Here is a 16735-nt window from a genome sequence, read left to right on the forward strand (position 1 = left end):
CTCACATTGGCTCGGTATTTACGCTTATAACTGAGGGATTTTATGCTCAAAACTTAGGGTTATTACGCTCCAACCCGGAGATGCGTCCAACAGTGAACAACATGCCAGATTTTTACATAGTGTAACGAATTGCATAAATACCTACACCACATAGTATAATTTGTATAAGTATATATCATAAACTAGATCTAATGTGTTTAGCTGCATGGCTGTTAAAAAGATACTATATTTATGAAGGAAATAAAACATTACATATGATTTTTGTTTCTATGCGTGCAATTCATTTCCTTTCATTGCACATTATTTTCATCATAAATTCGTGCGCATGCAACTGGTAACAAATTTTTACGCAGTATATCGAATTGCATAATTATCTACACAGAGTAGCATATTTAGTAGCAGTATATATCATAAAATGGTCCTTACGAGTCTAGCTGCATGGCTGTTGCAGCGATCCTAAATTTATGGAGGAAATAAAACATTTAAAAATAGAAACTGTCACACATATCTTTCCTAAATTTACGCGCATGCAAGGGAACATGTTTGACATGCATGCATTCCTTTTTTGTGCGCACAGATGTGGGACGAGTGGCGCAATCGACAGCCTGGTTCAGTCGGTGCGCTGGGTTGAACCAGGTTGCAGGGGTGATCAGTCTGTGCTTTCTTTAACTATTGGAAGCCCAGTGCTCTCGTTATATCTGCCCTATATATATATATATATATATAAATATATGTAATTATATGCCCATAAATGACCTGCGGGTAATGCATATAGGTGGCATATTGTACTTGTCACAACAAGTTTAATGTTAAACTCGTGGGTACGGCGTACGGATTTGTAAACTCTGTATCCACATGTTTCAAACCCACTGCCATCCCCTAATTGAACATACTATGTCTCGTCTTACACCTCCCCACACTAGCCACCCTATCTGTTACATTTTTTACATATGGAACATATTATACACCATATTTAATAACAGCAAATAGGAGTATAAGGGGAGGGGGTCTGCTGCCCCTTCAGGCCTTGTTTGGATAAATAGGGATTGAAGTGGATTGAAGTGTATTTTAGGGATTGAAAGAGAAATTAGTTCATATTACACTTCAATACACCTTATACCACTTCAATCCACTCTAATCCAAGATTACCCAAACAAGCTCTCACCAAGCTACAGGTCATTTCATGAACTTCTGTGCGAAAAAAATAAAAAAAAATCAGATCCTGTAATATTTCAATTTCGGGGTACCATTTTAATTTTTTTTAATATTTTTAAATGTAAACATGAAAAAAAACTAAAATTGAAGCTGTTCCAAATGTGGCTTAGAGTAGACTATAGTGGACCCGCCGGATGCATCAGATACAATTAACAACGGCATAGACTGCCAGTTTTGTGGGCCTGGGCCCGTTAGTGGACTGGCCCATCCACAGTGGAGCGAGCCATCCTAGTTTCCTTCCTCTTCCGACTCACACCTCACCTCCGGCGACGCACGCTGCCGCTGCCGCCGCCGTGCGGAGTTATTTGAGTTTGTAACAATCTCGTCGCGCGGCTTCGCCACTATATTACTCCGCAGCTGCGCATCGCCAATTTGGTATTATGCAGCACATATCTGCGCCATATTGGGACTGTTATTCTTGCAAACTCTGTTACCGTCTATGAACTGTGGTAAAAGTCAAGTTTGTCCCTGCTGTAACCACGACGCAAGCAGCCCCTCCCCTGCTCCTCCTATCATCTTCCCCAAGGCGAGCTCCACCAGCTGGATCTCCAGGGAGCCCCTGCGACCTTGGCCATGGCCGACCTCCACTTCTCCCTTGGCAGGCGCTGCCCTCCTCTGGTCCGAGCTCGAGCAGGTGAGCTCGCCCCATGGCCTCGGCTCCTAGCCTCCAGGCTCGGCTACGAGGACACCACGCTCGCCCTCACCCTCCGCCTCCCGGGCTCCGACTCCGGCCGTTCCTCCTCGCTCGCCGCGCCCTCCGCTGCGCCGTCACCCAAGGCGCGGGTGGTGGGGTGGCCGCCGGTGAGGTCGTACCGCAAGAACGCGCTCGCCGACTCCAGCAAGGCCAACCGCGCAGCCAATTTCGTGAAGGTGGTCGTCTCCCGCCGCTCCTCGGCCTCTGCTCCTCCCGCGCCCGGTTCCCATCGCCGCTCTCTTCCCCAGCGCGTCTTCTTCCCCAGCCGCGCCGTGCCGAGCTGCTTCTTGCGCACGCGCCGTGCCGAGCTCGCCCCCGACCTCTGCTCTTCCCTGGCGCGTCGCGTTCTTCCCTGCACTTGCCCATGGCGGCCGAGCTCCCAGCCTGCGCGCCCTCCGGTTCTCTGTGTCGCGCGCTGCTCCAGCTCCCACGGCGCGCAGCCTCCCTCTCGGCTCACCGGATCTCCCAGCGCCGCGCCCAGCTTCTTTCTCCCTCAGCTCCCGTGGTTCTCTCTCCATCTCCCTCCGTTCTCTGTTGCGTGCCCAGCAGAACTCCCCTGCGCGCCCGGATTCTCTCCTTCCCTACTCGAATTTGGTCAGGCCCGTGCAGCTCCCTGGCGCCCTGCTTCCTCTGTTCTCTCCCTGGACGCGCACAGCGTTCCGTCGAACTCCTGCGCCGTGCCCTGCTCAGGTTCCATGGCCGCACCAAATTCCCTGCGCGCGCTGGCCTACAACTCGACTGCACACCTCCCTACTTGTCATGGCCACCGTGCCCTGCTCCCTGATTTCTGCTCGCCGCGCGCGCTCATCTCTCTGTTCGCCTCTGCGCACAACTCTCCGAGCTCCATGGCCGGTTCCCTGCTCGCCGGGGATGCTCCTGCTCCAGCTCAACCTCGCCTTGTGCGCTCTGTTTTCTTGGTCTCACGCGCGGCAAGGTAGTACTCCGGTCAAGGGTAGATTAGTACGAAGGGGTACATAACCTGCATCAAAAGCAATAAAACAGACGTTAATGGAGCGCGGGAGATTAACTGTCCCAATCTGGCGTGACTTTGAACTCCATAATACCAAACTGGCGAAGTACAGCTGCGGAGTAATAAACTGGTGAAGCCGCGCGACGAAAATGTTACAAACTCAAATAACTCCGCCGTGCGCCCGCCTATCTACAATCTTTTACCGTGCTGCCGCAGAGGTATCGTCCTCACCATCCCCGTAGGAAGCCGAAGTACAGCCAGAAGCGTCGTCACAACTCACAAGCACTGATCATGGCCGGTACGAACCAAACCTGAAGCCCCTTTCTTCCTCCGCTTTGCTTTTGCTGCTAACCGCGTCTTTGCTTGTGTATGGTTGCGTTGGGCGGCGCGGGAAGACTACGATCAGGAGCAAGAGATGGAGGTGGAGGCGCTGCAGGCCATCCTCATGGACGACATCAAGGGTTTTACTGCTTCCTCCAAGCCTTTTGTTATGGGGACTCGTGCTGTGGATTCCAATTTCTTGTCCAAATTTGATCGTTGTTATGTTGCGTGTTGGTGCTGATGCAGAGATCGACCCAAGTGAGAGTGGGATCGCTACCACCGCCCGGTGCTTCCAGATCCTACTCTCTCCTCAGGTAACTCCTAACCAAGTGCAGCGTGTGAGTGTGTGATATGGCTGCACTTCGTTAGAACTATTTGTTCCAGTGACGAATGCGGCAAGGTTGAGAACTGTGCATTTAAGCTTTAGGGAGTTCGGAGAGAGTTGAATTAGGCTCTTTTGATCTTTATTTTTCAAATATACTACTGATTTCCTGTTGACTACTACTGGCAGGATGATGATTTTGACGAGTCAGCTTATGTCCCAGGTAAAACTAAATTTGTAGATATGCACATATATGATCGTGATTATCAATCAGCTCTCAAAATTATGGAACATCATGCATGTAATGTACCGGATTGCTGTGTGGCTTACTGACTTTAATTTGCAGTTCAACTGGCCCTGATTTTTGCGCACACTGAGAAGTACCCTGATGAACCTCCGGTACTGAATGTCAAAAGGTTCTGCCATTAAATTCTAGTTTTGGTTTCATTTCATAGTTATTTTGTCATAGGATGTGAGCTGAATGCTGATTGTCTAATTCTTTGGATTGGAAAATATTTATGCAGTGTACGAGGGATTAAACCACATGATCTTGCATCCCTAAAGGAAAAGCTTCAGCGAGAGGTATCCAAAATACCCAACTGCCAACTCAAAATTTGGCGTCAATCTGACATAGCTATGTTAACTGCACAGAAGTGAAAGTGTGAAACAATTCCTTTTTAGCTAAAATAATTCGCATTGAACCAAAAAAAGCATGGACCATTAGTATTTTGTAGTCTTATATAGCAGAGAACTTGTAGAAAGGTCATGTGAATTAATTCGCTGATCAATGACATCCATTTTGAGATTTGGCTGGACCTTGTGCTCGAATATGACCAGAGCATGCTAGAAGTTTCTAATTGGTTGTGATGTCAGCTCTTCACATTATCACTTATCAGTCACCTCATATGACACATTGTATTCTGTTGAATATCCCATCATTTAGGCAACAGAGAATCTTGGCATGGCTATGGTCTACACTCTTGTTTCATCAGCCAAAGAGTGGCTAAGTGAGAAATATGGTCAGAATGGTGGTGATGAGGAACCTGAAGAATCTGAAGCGGAAAAAGAGGAGGTACGCACCTATTCACTTGTCTGTTCTGCATTTTCTTTTCTCTGAACTTTAGGAACTGGGTTCAGCTGTAGCAAGTGGAGACATTGAATTGCCTGTGGTTCGTGAAATTAATGCAGGCTTGTTCTGGTATGATTGGTTTCTCGATCTGAAACCACTGTTTGGTGGTTTTGTTTAGAATCCTGCTGGATGCTGCATTTTTTGGAATTTAGTGCTTGATTGGTTGTCCTACTGAGCCACTTACGCAGTCAAATTTCAAAGTTACATTTTGTACCATGCTATCATCATATCATGGATTATTTTCCTTTCAGGAAATATAATTTATAAATGACTGTAGTATTTGCTCCGTGTCCGCGTGCTAGGTTATTATACCGCATGGTGAAGCTGTTACTGTGGAGAGCTTTCTGGCTTGGAGAGAACGCTTTGAAGCTGAGTTGGCCTTACAGCGTGCTAAGTAAAATTTGTATTTTGTTTACATATTAAGTTTTTTTATGATCAGATGGAATCTCTTGTTTACTTGTGATATCTTCCATCTAATGGTGTTTGATTCCCATATTATATAAGTACCCAAATCTGTGTTTAGATGATCTTTTGCATTTTCTGGGCACACAGACTTATGCCAGATTCAGCTCTTACAGCCACAAAGGAAAAGAAACTCACGGGACGGCAGTATTTTGAAAGTGGAAGGCATGCAGTGGTTTGTATCCCAGATAATACTACCTTTTTGTTATCCCAGATAATAAAACTTTCGTCTCAAGGCTTGTTTGATGCACTCGCATTCAGCTATTCACATCAATCTATGTGTGTGTTGGAGTTACTTACGTGTCTTTTAAGTTCTACTTTACATGAAGCCATCTTTTCAGAAAGGAGCAAGCACAGTTGCTGATGAAGATGAAGAAGAGGAGGAAGACATTGATTTCGATGATGATTTTGAAGGTAAAACTTCTGGAAAACTCTTTGTTTATGACAATAGATGTACTTTGCTAGTGCAACCAATCTTACAAAACTTGCTGCCCTAATTTGGTACAGACGACGAAGAGGACATGCTTGAGCATTATTTAGCTGAACAATCAGGGAAGTCAACAGCTTAACCTTCTTGGCCAAAGAAAGTACCTTTTCAGGCACAACTTTACCTTAGGAAGCCAAATGTGGCTATATATTGCAAGTGTAGAGCCCACTATTTTGTGATGCCTGTTATCATTTTTGTACCTGAGTGGATGCTTTCAAGCTCTATCAAGGGGGCTGTGGTTCTCATTAATATATATATGCTGAAGGAGTTAGAAGACCAAGCTGTAATTTACTGTATTTTTTATCGGCTACTACATGTGTGTTTTGCCTTTGCCATGTGGAGCATGTTGCATGGCTGGGACAAAACAACGACGATAATAACAAAGTCCAAAAATTCTGGGGTGTGTTAAAGTTGAAACTCACTAGAACTATAAGTCAAGGTCTATGTCTATGGATAGCTGTTTTTATGTAGTTCTTATGCTAAACCTTTGAGTATATTTCATTCTAGTCTCGTACCGTATCTTTTCATGAATTGTATCTTTTTCATGACTTCTGTCTTTTCCAGTCTCTCTTTTCATTACTGTCGTGTCTTATGATCCTACTATTTCTTTGAATTCCACTATGTACTAGTGTCTCTAAAGGTCCTTTGCGTCTCTTGTTATTGCTGACGTGAATCCCACTACCGTGCCTCTAAGCGGGTCTTTGTTTGAAATTATAATATATCCAAATTATATAATCTAACAATTTTTTATTATATAATCTAACATTTTTTGAACTTATAGTCCCAAACAAACATCCCCTGAGTTATTTGCTTATCTTTCTATTGATATGCATCTTCGCGTCTTAAGAATAGTACGTAGTGCTTGTGAAGGCCATTTGCCTCTCTTTCAATTGCTATCGCATCTCCGCGTCTTAAAAATCTATTACATGTTACTATCTCAACTGATATTGAATAAGTTTTTTTTCAGTTAGTATTATCTCTAACCTATCCATTGTTTCAAACTCAATTTCTTGTATGTCATTGTTTCAAACTCAAATCATTTTTCTTTTTGTATGGTCACAAATTCAATGCAACATACATATTTTTTAGTACTTATCTGTTCAATATATATCTTTTGTAGGCCACATGTTTGACAAAACTTGATAGTGATTTATAGAAGGATATTCAAAACTCACATCTCTAAAAAAATTTAATGTCTCTAATTCCTGAGAAACATGCTGGCAAAAAAAAAGTAAGTTGTAACCTTCGAGTATTTGTTAGACCTGGGAATGCAACAATACGTAAATCGTGCTAAATTGTGTCCCTTTTTTCATCAAGTCTTTAGAAAAGGGAACGTATCTAGTGCAGTCAGGAAGAGGTGGAAGGATTGTTTTGAAAACAATGTTTTTAAAAAGGCCCTCTCAACTCCATTGTCGTGTCTTATCTTGATTGCACTGTTGCACCAATTAGCGTGGTTGCACTAGAATAATATGTCGTTCATAACAATGAAATCAAATTGGTGTAACAGATGGTGCGGATATAGGCTTTGCATACAATGTAGAACTTTCCATTTACATTTAGCTGTACACATTTCTAGCATAAATGGATCCTAGTTGCCTTTCCTACACCTTAGCTGTACACATTTCTAGCATAAACAGGGGTAAATGGATCCTAGTTACTCCCTGTTTTGTAGGGCTTCAAGATTTGTGCAGAACTACTCAAAGTTTAAGCATCAAAGCACCTCTAGTTGTCAGAAAGTTTTTTCCCTCGCGGTTGCAGAAAGCTCCAGTTGAAGCTTCTTGACAGAATCCAGGCCTAACTAAACACATCCCTGGTCAGTCATGGCTTGCGCGATATTAAGGAAAGCACAAATGTTCGCGCCATGGACCAAAAACCTGCATGGAGAGACAGAGGGATCAGCTTCTCGACTGAAACCAAGTGAAAGCATCATGTAGTTTTTCAAAGCACAAGAAAACAAACTCGGGGCTTTCTTTCATGATCCCGTAATCTTGAGCAGCTTTGACCGACCTTTCATATGTTTGCTTTATTGCATCCTGCTTAAATCCAACAGAGAAAAGAGAGAACTCACAAGGAATCACAATTGGGAAGCAGAAGCGAAAAATGACTGCCAGGTGGTCAGGAGCAGCAGAGTTTACTTGAATTCTATTCTCAAAATCCTCCACTGACAATTGCATCAAATTAAACTCTGGATTCAATTCAATCTCCCCAAGTGCTACCTGTTATTTCAAGACACAAGCATACATTTTGATCAAGGAGAAACACATAACAGTCTCAAGCTCTATAGAGTATAGATAGTATATACAGATATATAATGACTTCAGCCTACAAATACTTGTCATCAAAATCGCACCAAGTCTAGCTGCTCAGTTGAAAAGTGCAGCCATGATAGACATGAAAATTGGTGCTTTTAATTTTTTTATGCTAAAAGAAACTACAAAATTGTTCTACTATCATCTCACTCCAGAACATGTGAATGGATTTGTAAGAGCAGTCAAGCAGTGCATTACCCCACCAGCAGCAGTTGCCTTTGCTGGAGCAACAATAACTTTTGCCTTTCTTAGGATATCAACAGCTTGAACAGTGCACGACATATTTGAACCTGCAGTTGGCAACATATTTTAATCAGCATATGATAAATATAAAAATTTAAACAGAAACAGAAAATTGAAATGACAGAATTCAAAACTTCGTACATTCGACAAGAACACGACAACCAGAGTTGCTGATTGCAACAGCCTCCCCTTGGTCAATCTCATTATGTGATGCACAAGGAAATGCAACATCACACCGCTGGCTCCATGGTTTTGCATCATCAATATACTTAGCATGTGGATATGATTTCAAGTACTCCCTGTTTGAATAAATGGAGAAAGATATCTAAAAAACTCCACATGTACAAGCCAAAAATAAGGGAAAGGCATGTACCCACTTGAGGCTCTTTTGCTGAGCCTTAATATCCCTTAGAAGTGAATATTTCATATAATCAAACCCATCTTCATCTAACAAATATCCCTTTGAATCTGGAAAAATATAACAATAAGCCCTTCATTAAAAATGCTATAGTTATCTTAACACGGCTATTTTTCTATACTAGGTACGCTGAAAATCTACCTAATGATTTGGCAAGCAATAAATATTCCTACGAACAAATTCAAACCTTAAAAACACTTATAGTGCAATTCAAGGAAAGCGAGCAAGCTCAAAAACCTATTGGGAGAATACTTGTATATAGACCTGTATTTCTATTTTGAAACCATAAACAAGCATTGTTAACTTCTACACATTAATGATGTCAAATTGTATGTCGAGGATAGGTAAAGTAGCAAACACATATGAGTAGACATGATAAATCCACCTAATTCAAGGCACATCTGATGCCAATAATAATATTGATGATATTCCAAACCATGTATATCCTGTGTAATCAGTACAAAGAAACCTTTAGTCTGTATACCTGAGACAGTAATAGGAATGGCTCCACAAGGCAAAAGCTTTTCCAAAACATGCATTGCTATCTTCCCAGAACCGCTGATCACACATCTGCAGAAAACTTTGCATAGTATTAAAGTAACAAAAGGCTAAATTATAACAAAGAAACATTTAGTGGATCAATGTAAGAAACCTTAATCCTTTAAGCTCTTTATTCATTTCAGCAAGTAAAAGACGTGCAAAAAACACCTGCATAGATAGAATGATTTCATATAGTGTTTCACTTTGAACAAGGACAATGGTCCAGTCAACACATGCAACAGAAATATTACTTGTGAAACAACTATAGCACCCACAGAACACACTATCTCCAGCCAAACGAAAATTAAGGTAGCACTTTACCAGACCATATCCAGTAGCTTCTGTTCGAAAACTTGACCCTGACCAGAAAATTTTAGGTCCTGTAAAATTTCCCTGCATAAGCACGACAGTTGAAATCTACAGACAAGAGAGAACTGCTGAACAAAGAAGTGGAAGCAGAAACTAAACAAATAGCCTCATAAGCCCCGCTCCCTACACTGAGGATGTATCCACGATTTCCCATAATCTAAATTCTGGATATGGACTTCAGAACCACCAGTCTACCTGAAAATGACCAGAAAGACGTCTATACTGCCCAAAAAGGTAACCCATTTCCCTTGGACCAACACCAATATCTTCAGCGGGAAAATCCTGGACCAAAAGATCAAAGTCTGAAATATTAATATAGACTAAGAACAGTCATTGCTTCACTTAACTAATATAGAAATAAAAAACTCCAATAACTGGGTATCAAGTTTAACTGGGAAGTACCTGATCAGGGCCCAAATATCTATACAGCTCATCCATGAAACTTTGGCAAAAGCGCATTATCTAACAGGATAAGATTTTGAGATTTACATGCAGCAAAAAACATTATTGTCCTGAGGAATCAAAATACGGTACACACACCTCATTATCACTTTTTCCCTTTGGATCAAAATCACTTCCTCCAGCAGCACCTCCAAGTTTATATAGTGACAAAGCATTCTTTAAAGTCTGTATGGAAGAAAGACAATGATGGGATAACATGTTAAAGTTCTGCCATAAAGCAATATAAACATAAAAAATGCATCCATTAAGCAAATCACACCCATGGCTAAGCAAAGGCTGCAAGTTATTAGCATCGCAAATACACTTGCATAGTTCACCTAGAGTGGTACTATGACAATGTCTTTCGTGTAAACAAGGAAAAACAAGTATAGTATTACATGTTCAAAGGCCAGAAACTTTGCCACACTTAAGCTCATGGATGGGTGAAACCGAAGACCACCCCTGCATGGACCTAACGCCTGACTGAATTGCACACGGAAACCTCTATTGACGTGTGCTTCACCTCTGTCATCAATCCATGGCACTCTGAAGATAAAGCATCTCTCAGGTTCCAACAAACGCTCCAAAATTTGAATATATCTGAAACATTATCAAATGAAACTATGTTACACTGAAGGTTTAGGCATATTCTTGATAAGGCATGAAGGGAGATTTGAAGAATTACTGGGCATTCTTCACCAAAACAGGTTCTAAGGAATGAACCACCTCCTGGATCGACTGTATATATTCAGCTTCATGGGGATCCCTCCTTAGGACACATTCAAGTATTGATGCTGCTGTTTTCGATAAAGCTGGAATGGACAATTACAAAACGCAGACTAAAAAAATGAGCAAGGTCATATATCATATAGTTGTTGGATCGTTGCAAGGGATATAAAATAATACAATCATTTTGGTTTGATAGAAAATGGAGCACACTGGGATAGAGGGCATAAAGAAAGTGAAAGCACAAATGATAACACCACATAAATAACAGCAACTTTAAGGCAAACTGGTTATTCCACTCCAAGCTGAAAACAAAACTGGAATATATAAATAACGATAATTTCAAGGTGAACTGGTAATTCCACTCCAAAAAGGAAATAAAACTGGAATATCTGCTTCATGCTATGTTCATTTTCTAGTAGAATATGAAGCAATTGCGAACTATGTACCAGCAGTACAGGATGAAGTAATAGATATGGTCATATTAGCATTTGTCTCTTCAATTGGACATTAGTTATAGCATTTACTTGTTATTGGACATGAATATGCTACACAGAACAGAATAAAACATGTGATATCTTGAAAACCATGTTATCTACTTCTCACAATGCAGCAATACACAATTAAAACTGAATGTTAATATATTTCCTGAAACAAATTTATTACACATTGACTGGTCCTTAAAACTGTCCCCATGTGAAATTTGAGTATAACTGTGGAAGCTGGGTCAACAAGCCGAAAACACCAACCTTTACCTTTGACATAGACCGGCCCCTCAATCTCGGGAGGCTGCAACTTCTCCTTGGAGGCCATCTGTAACCGGAGCGCCTCCTTATGCAACAAGCTATTGTTGTGCTCCTCAAGCGCACTCATCTGCATATTCCTGCTTCCCTCGTTACCATATGGATTCCGGCGGTGCTTCCGGCCGTACTCCTTGCACACCGAGCAGAAGATCCTGGTGGTGGTGTCGTGCACGGCGACGTAGGCCCACTTGTAGGTGTCCGCCCACTCCTCCCGCCATTTCTTGACCACCTTCTTCTTCTTCTTGGTGTGCCCCGACGGCGACCTGAGCATCCCGTCATGCTCTTCCCCCTGCGACAGGTGCTGCTGCGGCGCCAGCCCGTCCGCCGCGCCGGGCTGCGAACACGGGATGAGGAGGCTCTTGTGGTCGTCGGCGTGAACGACAGTGTCGTGCGTGGACGTAACGGCCACTAAGGAAGCTCCGGAAAAAGAGGGATCGTCGACAGGGCCGATCTCGAGGTCGATCTCCTCGCCGATGCCGCGCACCATGAGATGATGCTGATGCTGCCGCTGCGCCTGCCGCAGCAGGTTGATTTCATCCATCGAGTTCATGCGCGTGCTCGTTGCATCATGCGGAGACACGATACGAGCGCCAGGCGTAAACCAAGAGAATCCGGCTCCGGTTGCAGCGATCAGAATGGGGATTTTGGCGCTAGGGTTTGGAGAATTTGGCGTTTCCAGCTGACAGGATAAGGTTGGTGCAGAAGAAGGCTTCGATTAAGCGCGGCCGCGGGAAGGAGGATGCAGGGCATCCGTGAGCCGCGGCGGAGACTGCGGCCGGCGACAGCAAGCAGAAACAGCCGCGGCAACCGCTGCGCTGAGGCTAGTCCCGACAGAGTTTTCTTTCTATTATTACGGTACTCATTCATTTTGGCATAGATGTCAGTGCAATTAACTGGAGATATAGAAATTTCATGCGAGGTATTAGAGCTTTACGAGGATAAAACTCTATATACACGATTACCTAGTTTAAAACTAATATGTCAATATTAAAACAATGCATTTAAAGTCATAACTGAGAATGGCCTTAGACATGTCTAATAGTAATTAGACACTCTTTTTTATTTATTACGTTTTAGTTAAAAATTAACTAATATACAATAAATATTCGAGAGATAATATAAAATTAACTTCTATAAAATAGTACTTGTAGATGTAATCTTTTTATTTTTCTCCCTTTAAAATAACAACTTTGCTCTTGTTTATGTAACTTAGAATATCTCCAACATAAGTCCTAAATATTTAAAATATAGAACTCTAACCCAAAAAACATGCCCTCAACAAGGAGTTCTATTTCACAAAAATTCATCAAATAATTATAGGAATCAGGCTCTCGGTCCTGGGACCCTATATGCTGGAGCACTATTCTCGTTTTATACTATTTCTAACAATTAATTTCCCAAATAACATGTCCTATTTTTTAATAACATGAGTTGGTGCTGCAAATGTTTTTTTGACCCTAATACGTCAAATCATGTTCTACTTTAATTTTTGGAACTCAAATATAGAACTTCTATTCTATTGGAGATGATGTTAGCTTTATGCTCATTCTGTAGAATCCCCGTCTAAACAGATTATCTATATGATCATTCAAAATATTGTTTTTTATTGTAGACTGTACTGTTAGTAAAGTAGAGTTTGAAATACAAGATGAGATATGAAATAGAATGAAGCTATTGAAGTTAGTCTTATATACAAGTTTCGGCGATGAAGAGCGGATATGGTAATTATTTTTTACCACTTTTAATTCAAATATATGAATACATTATATGAAATATAAAAATATAAAAAAACAAAATAAATTTAAATAATGTTCTCTATAGTTCAAAGGGGCCAAGATATAGAATATATGCTTACAACTAATTTTTAGAAGAAAATAAGTTCGTCTATAAACTTGCGACCACCTCGTTTGTACAACTGGGTTCGTGAGGGCGACATGGTTTACACTTCGGTAATGATCCATCTTTTGTCGCTTCGTCTTGAAGTCAACGCTGGACCCTCCAGTGATCATGTGGATGACTCTGCGATACGGCTGATCGACGAAACCTTCTTGTTTTGGTGCTTGGGGTGATTTTGGTGGTGTGGATTTGGTTGATGTGGAGACGGATGCGGGGGTGGTACAACTTGTACCTCCTGATGGTGCTGATATGTGTGGTTGGGTGGATGTTGGGCGTGGCCGCCGTTGTATGGTTGTGGGTGGTGGTGGTGATATGTGTGCGCGACAACCCGCTGGTTGTCGGCTGGTTGCGCCCGAGACATCCTGTCACTGGTGGCCTTTGTTTCCGGGCAATCCCTTGTTGGGTGTGCGCAATCCTCGCCATGGAACATGCAGTAATATCTGCGCGGTTGCTGCGCCCGTCCCCGGCCCCGGCCTCGCGTGCCATTGCCGCGGCCCTGGGGGATATTCCTGACGGCAAGCGGCCTCGCCGGTGGGGTGCTGGTTGGCTATGTTGTGCACCTGCTGCTGACTGCGGCTGTCCCATCCGGAGTCTGACTGTGAAGGCCTTGTCCAGGTTCGGCTAGACTGCGGAGGGTCCTTGGGCTTTCTCTGAGACTCGATCTTGCGCTGATGGAGCTCTTCGGATCTAGCGTATTTCTCAAATAGCTGATAGAGCTCTTGGAGATTTTTGGGTGTGTCCCTGATGCAGTGATTGTATAGGATGCCAGCCCGAAGGCCACTGATGGCGTAGTGTATGGCAATGTGGTCGTCGACCGAAGGCAATTGTGACTTGAGAGTCAGGAACTTGCGGTAATACTCCCGTAGGGTTTCCTTCTCTTGCTGTTTGCAGAGTGATAGCTCGGCCAAAGCATCGGTGTCGGGTCGGTATCCTTGGAAGTTGAGCTAAAACTTGTCCCGGAGTCCTTTCCAGGAGTCGATGGACAATGGGGCAACCTGGTGTACCAGGTCAAGGCCGGACCCTCGAGGGCGATGATGAAAGACTTGGCCATTGTGGCGTCCTCCCCTCTGGATGATGCGACAGCGACTTGGTAGCTCATGATGTATTGTGTTGGGTCGGCGCTGCCGTTGTACTTGGGGTAGGTCCCTGCCCTGAAGTTGGCGGGCCACGGTGACACTTGGAGTTGCGGAGCCAGGGGGCTTCGCTCATCAAGGTAGTTCATGCATTGGAAATCAGCGGCGTGCGGGATGAAGGGCCCACGCTGGGGTATGAATGAGTCTCCGGCTGGCGCGCGCTGTTGGAGGGGTGTGTCGTGCTGCAGATCGTGCTGGCCTTCGTTCTGCATGAGAGCAATCTCTTGCTCGAGTTCCTGGCCTCTCTGTTCCTCGTCTCGTATCATCTGGCGCACCTTGGCTTGCACGGTGACACGTTGGCGCTTGGCCTCGAGGATGTCTTTCTTTTTTGGAGGTTGCGGTTCTTGATGCGTAGGGCCCGTAGTTGTAGTTGTTCTTCGGCTGAGACGCCAATGACTTCGTCGTCCTCTGTTGCGTCTTCGCCCTCTGGGGGAGCGAAGCCTGGGGGTGGTGCTTGTGGTTGTCCTCCGGAGCTGTAGGTGCGTAGAGTGCCTTCGGGAGTGGGTTGTTCGTGGCCTGTCTCTTGCTGAGAGCTTCGTCTTCGCAGGCTTCTTGGGGGGTGTTGTCTGCGAGGGCCTTGCCTTTTTTCTCGGCTAGCAGCGCTGCCTTCGCTGCTTCGTCGACGGATGGGGCTGCCTTTGAACTAGCTCGCTTGGGTGCCATCGTGTGTGGTTTGTTCGTAGCACGAACGACGGGCGCCAAATGTTGGAACTTGCTCTCCTGGGCAAGTAGATCCAACGGGGAAATGGAAAGAGTGCAAGCAAAGTTCGATGTGGGATGGCAATTGCTCTGTTAATCTGACCTCTCAAGGGCACTGTACAGGGGTATTTATAGGTACCTGAGTGTCTAACGTCCCAAGGCAAGGACGCTTATGCCCTCGGGTACCCGGACTATCCCCAGAATATTCCCATAAAGGGAGGTTACAGACCGTCATTACAGAAAAGCTATTACAAATGAGGCCCGTAACATGCTTGTCCACACGGGGCCCGTTACAGTAGGCCGATTTCCACGTGGGCCTATGGACTAGATGAGGACGCGGGACTAGCAGACTTCGTCGGAGTCTGGCCTTCGTCTTGCGATGGAGAAGACGAAGGGCTACTGCGCCGAACATCTCGCCTTCGTTGGTGTAGCAAGGCGACGAAGGCTTCACGCGAAGGGTAGCGTCTTCGCCTTCGCCCCAACATCTGCCCTCCGAGGGACCAGTTTGACTGAGTCATCTGGTGCCGAAGACGTCGCTAGATGGTGGAAGGATGCCCATGTTTCGCTGTGCTTTGATGAATAAAGGTTAAGGCATTATGTCTTTTTGAAGTGTAATATGTTAATATAATCTTTATTTACGCTTTCATGCATTGTTCCTATGATATATTACACTTGTGACATTAACATATGCGTGGAAATAGATCATGCCACACATATGCTATGCATTTCGTTTTGTCTTAAAAACGGGTGTGACAATTGGCCCCGACCTCTGCTACCCTAGGACCAGGGCGGATATTGGGCCCGGGCCACCCGGGGCTAGAGATCGCAATGGGTACCCGATACCCGATGGGTATTTACTTCAATAGGGTATGTATATGAACTAAATATTCTACTCATGGGTATTTTATTGGGCAAAAACCTTCACCTAATGGGTAAAGGGGTAATGGAACGTTCTGCCATCACTCATGCCCGTTAACCCGCGGGTATAAAATACCCAGTATAATCTTTATCCAAACATGAATTTGGGTTGTTGCCTACTTGCCTGTTGGGTACTTGGGCCAGCAGCTAGCCCAATAGTCCAAAACAAATGATACCCTAAGGCCCATATATTATTTTTACTATCTAGTTTCTACCGTAGCGTACCACACATCATATCAGGCTAGCGGCCGCCGCTCACGAGCACGACACACGACTTCACGGTTTGCAGATTCACAGGTGTCCATTGACAACTGCAACAAGCTAGACTTCCACCGTTTCTGTGCTAGCGTGTTTGTGCTATATGTGGTACTATACTAGTGTTGTTACTTTATCCAATTATCTATGGTGTTGTTGAATGGATGTTTGAATTATGCTTGATTTTTACAATGATATTTAGATGGATACATTTGATGATGCTTGAATCTTTATGGGTATGGGTGACCCGTACCCACATGGGCATGGGTATGGGGTAAACCTATACCCACAAGTAGATATAGGTAATCCGACGGGGTTATTTTTTGTCGTGGGTATGAGTATGGGATAGAGATATCCAATGGGTATTTACTCATTGCCATCTTTA

The 16735-nt window shown here is 43.8% G+C and overlaps 2 protein-coding genes across 5 annotated transcripts; one reads left to right on the plus strand and one right to left on the minus strand.

Moving 5' to 3' along the window:
- The first annotated feature begins 3049 nt into the window (after positions 1-3049).
- LOC103651616 (RWD domain-containing protein 1) lies at positions 3050-5880 on the plus strand. Its single transcript, XM_008677282.3, has 11 exons — positions 3050-3177; positions 3275-3340; positions 3447-3514; positions 3712-3745; positions 3869-3938; positions 4047-4104; positions 4466-4594; positions 4954-5045; positions 5204-5288; positions 5455-5527; positions 5621-5880. The coding sequence occupies exons 1-11, from the start codon at positions 3171-3173 to the stop codon at positions 5680-5682; spliced, it is 744 nt and encodes a 247-aa protein (XP_008675504.1). The 5' UTR covers positions 3050-3170; the 3' UTR covers positions 5683-5880.
- A 1180-nt stretch (positions 5881-7060) lies between these two features.
- On the minus strand, positions 7061-12317 carry LOC100502380 (Amino acid dehydrogenase family protein). 4 transcript variants are annotated; one of them, XM_035966031.1, is made up of 15 exons: positions 11396-12314; positions 10606-10732; positions 10319-10520; positions 10020-10106; positions 9882-9941; positions 9675-9761; positions 9432-9503; positions 9223-9278; positions 9055-9140; positions 8530-8620; positions 8294-8451; positions 8108-8199; positions 7736-7816; positions 7560-7633; positions 7061-7474 (listed from the first exon to the last, which is right to left on the minus strand). In XM_035966031.1, the coding sequence occupies exons 1-15, from the start codon at positions 11997-11999 to the stop codon at positions 7399-7401; spliced, it is 1953 nt and encodes a 650-aa protein (XP_035821924.1). In that variant the 5' UTR covers positions 12000-12314; the 3' UTR covers positions 7061-7398. The 4 variants fall into 4 exon arrangements, 3 of the variants coding, with proteins under 3 accessions (XP_035821924.1, XP_008673381.1, NP_001310855.1); NM_001323926.1 differs by having other exon boundaries at positions 7098-7474; positions 11402-12317; XR_004857022.1 differs by having other exon boundaries at positions 8526-8620; positions 9223-9503.
- Positions 12318-16735: the final 4418 nt, after the last annotated feature.

This window comes from Zea mays, chromosome 3, assembly GCF_902167145.1.
Source record: "Zea mays cultivar B73 chromosome 3, Zm-B73-REFERENCE-NAM-5.0, whole genome shotgun sequence".
Classification (NCBI taxonomy): Eukaryota; Viridiplantae; Streptophyta; class Magnoliopsida; order Poales; family Poaceae; genus Zea; species Zea mays.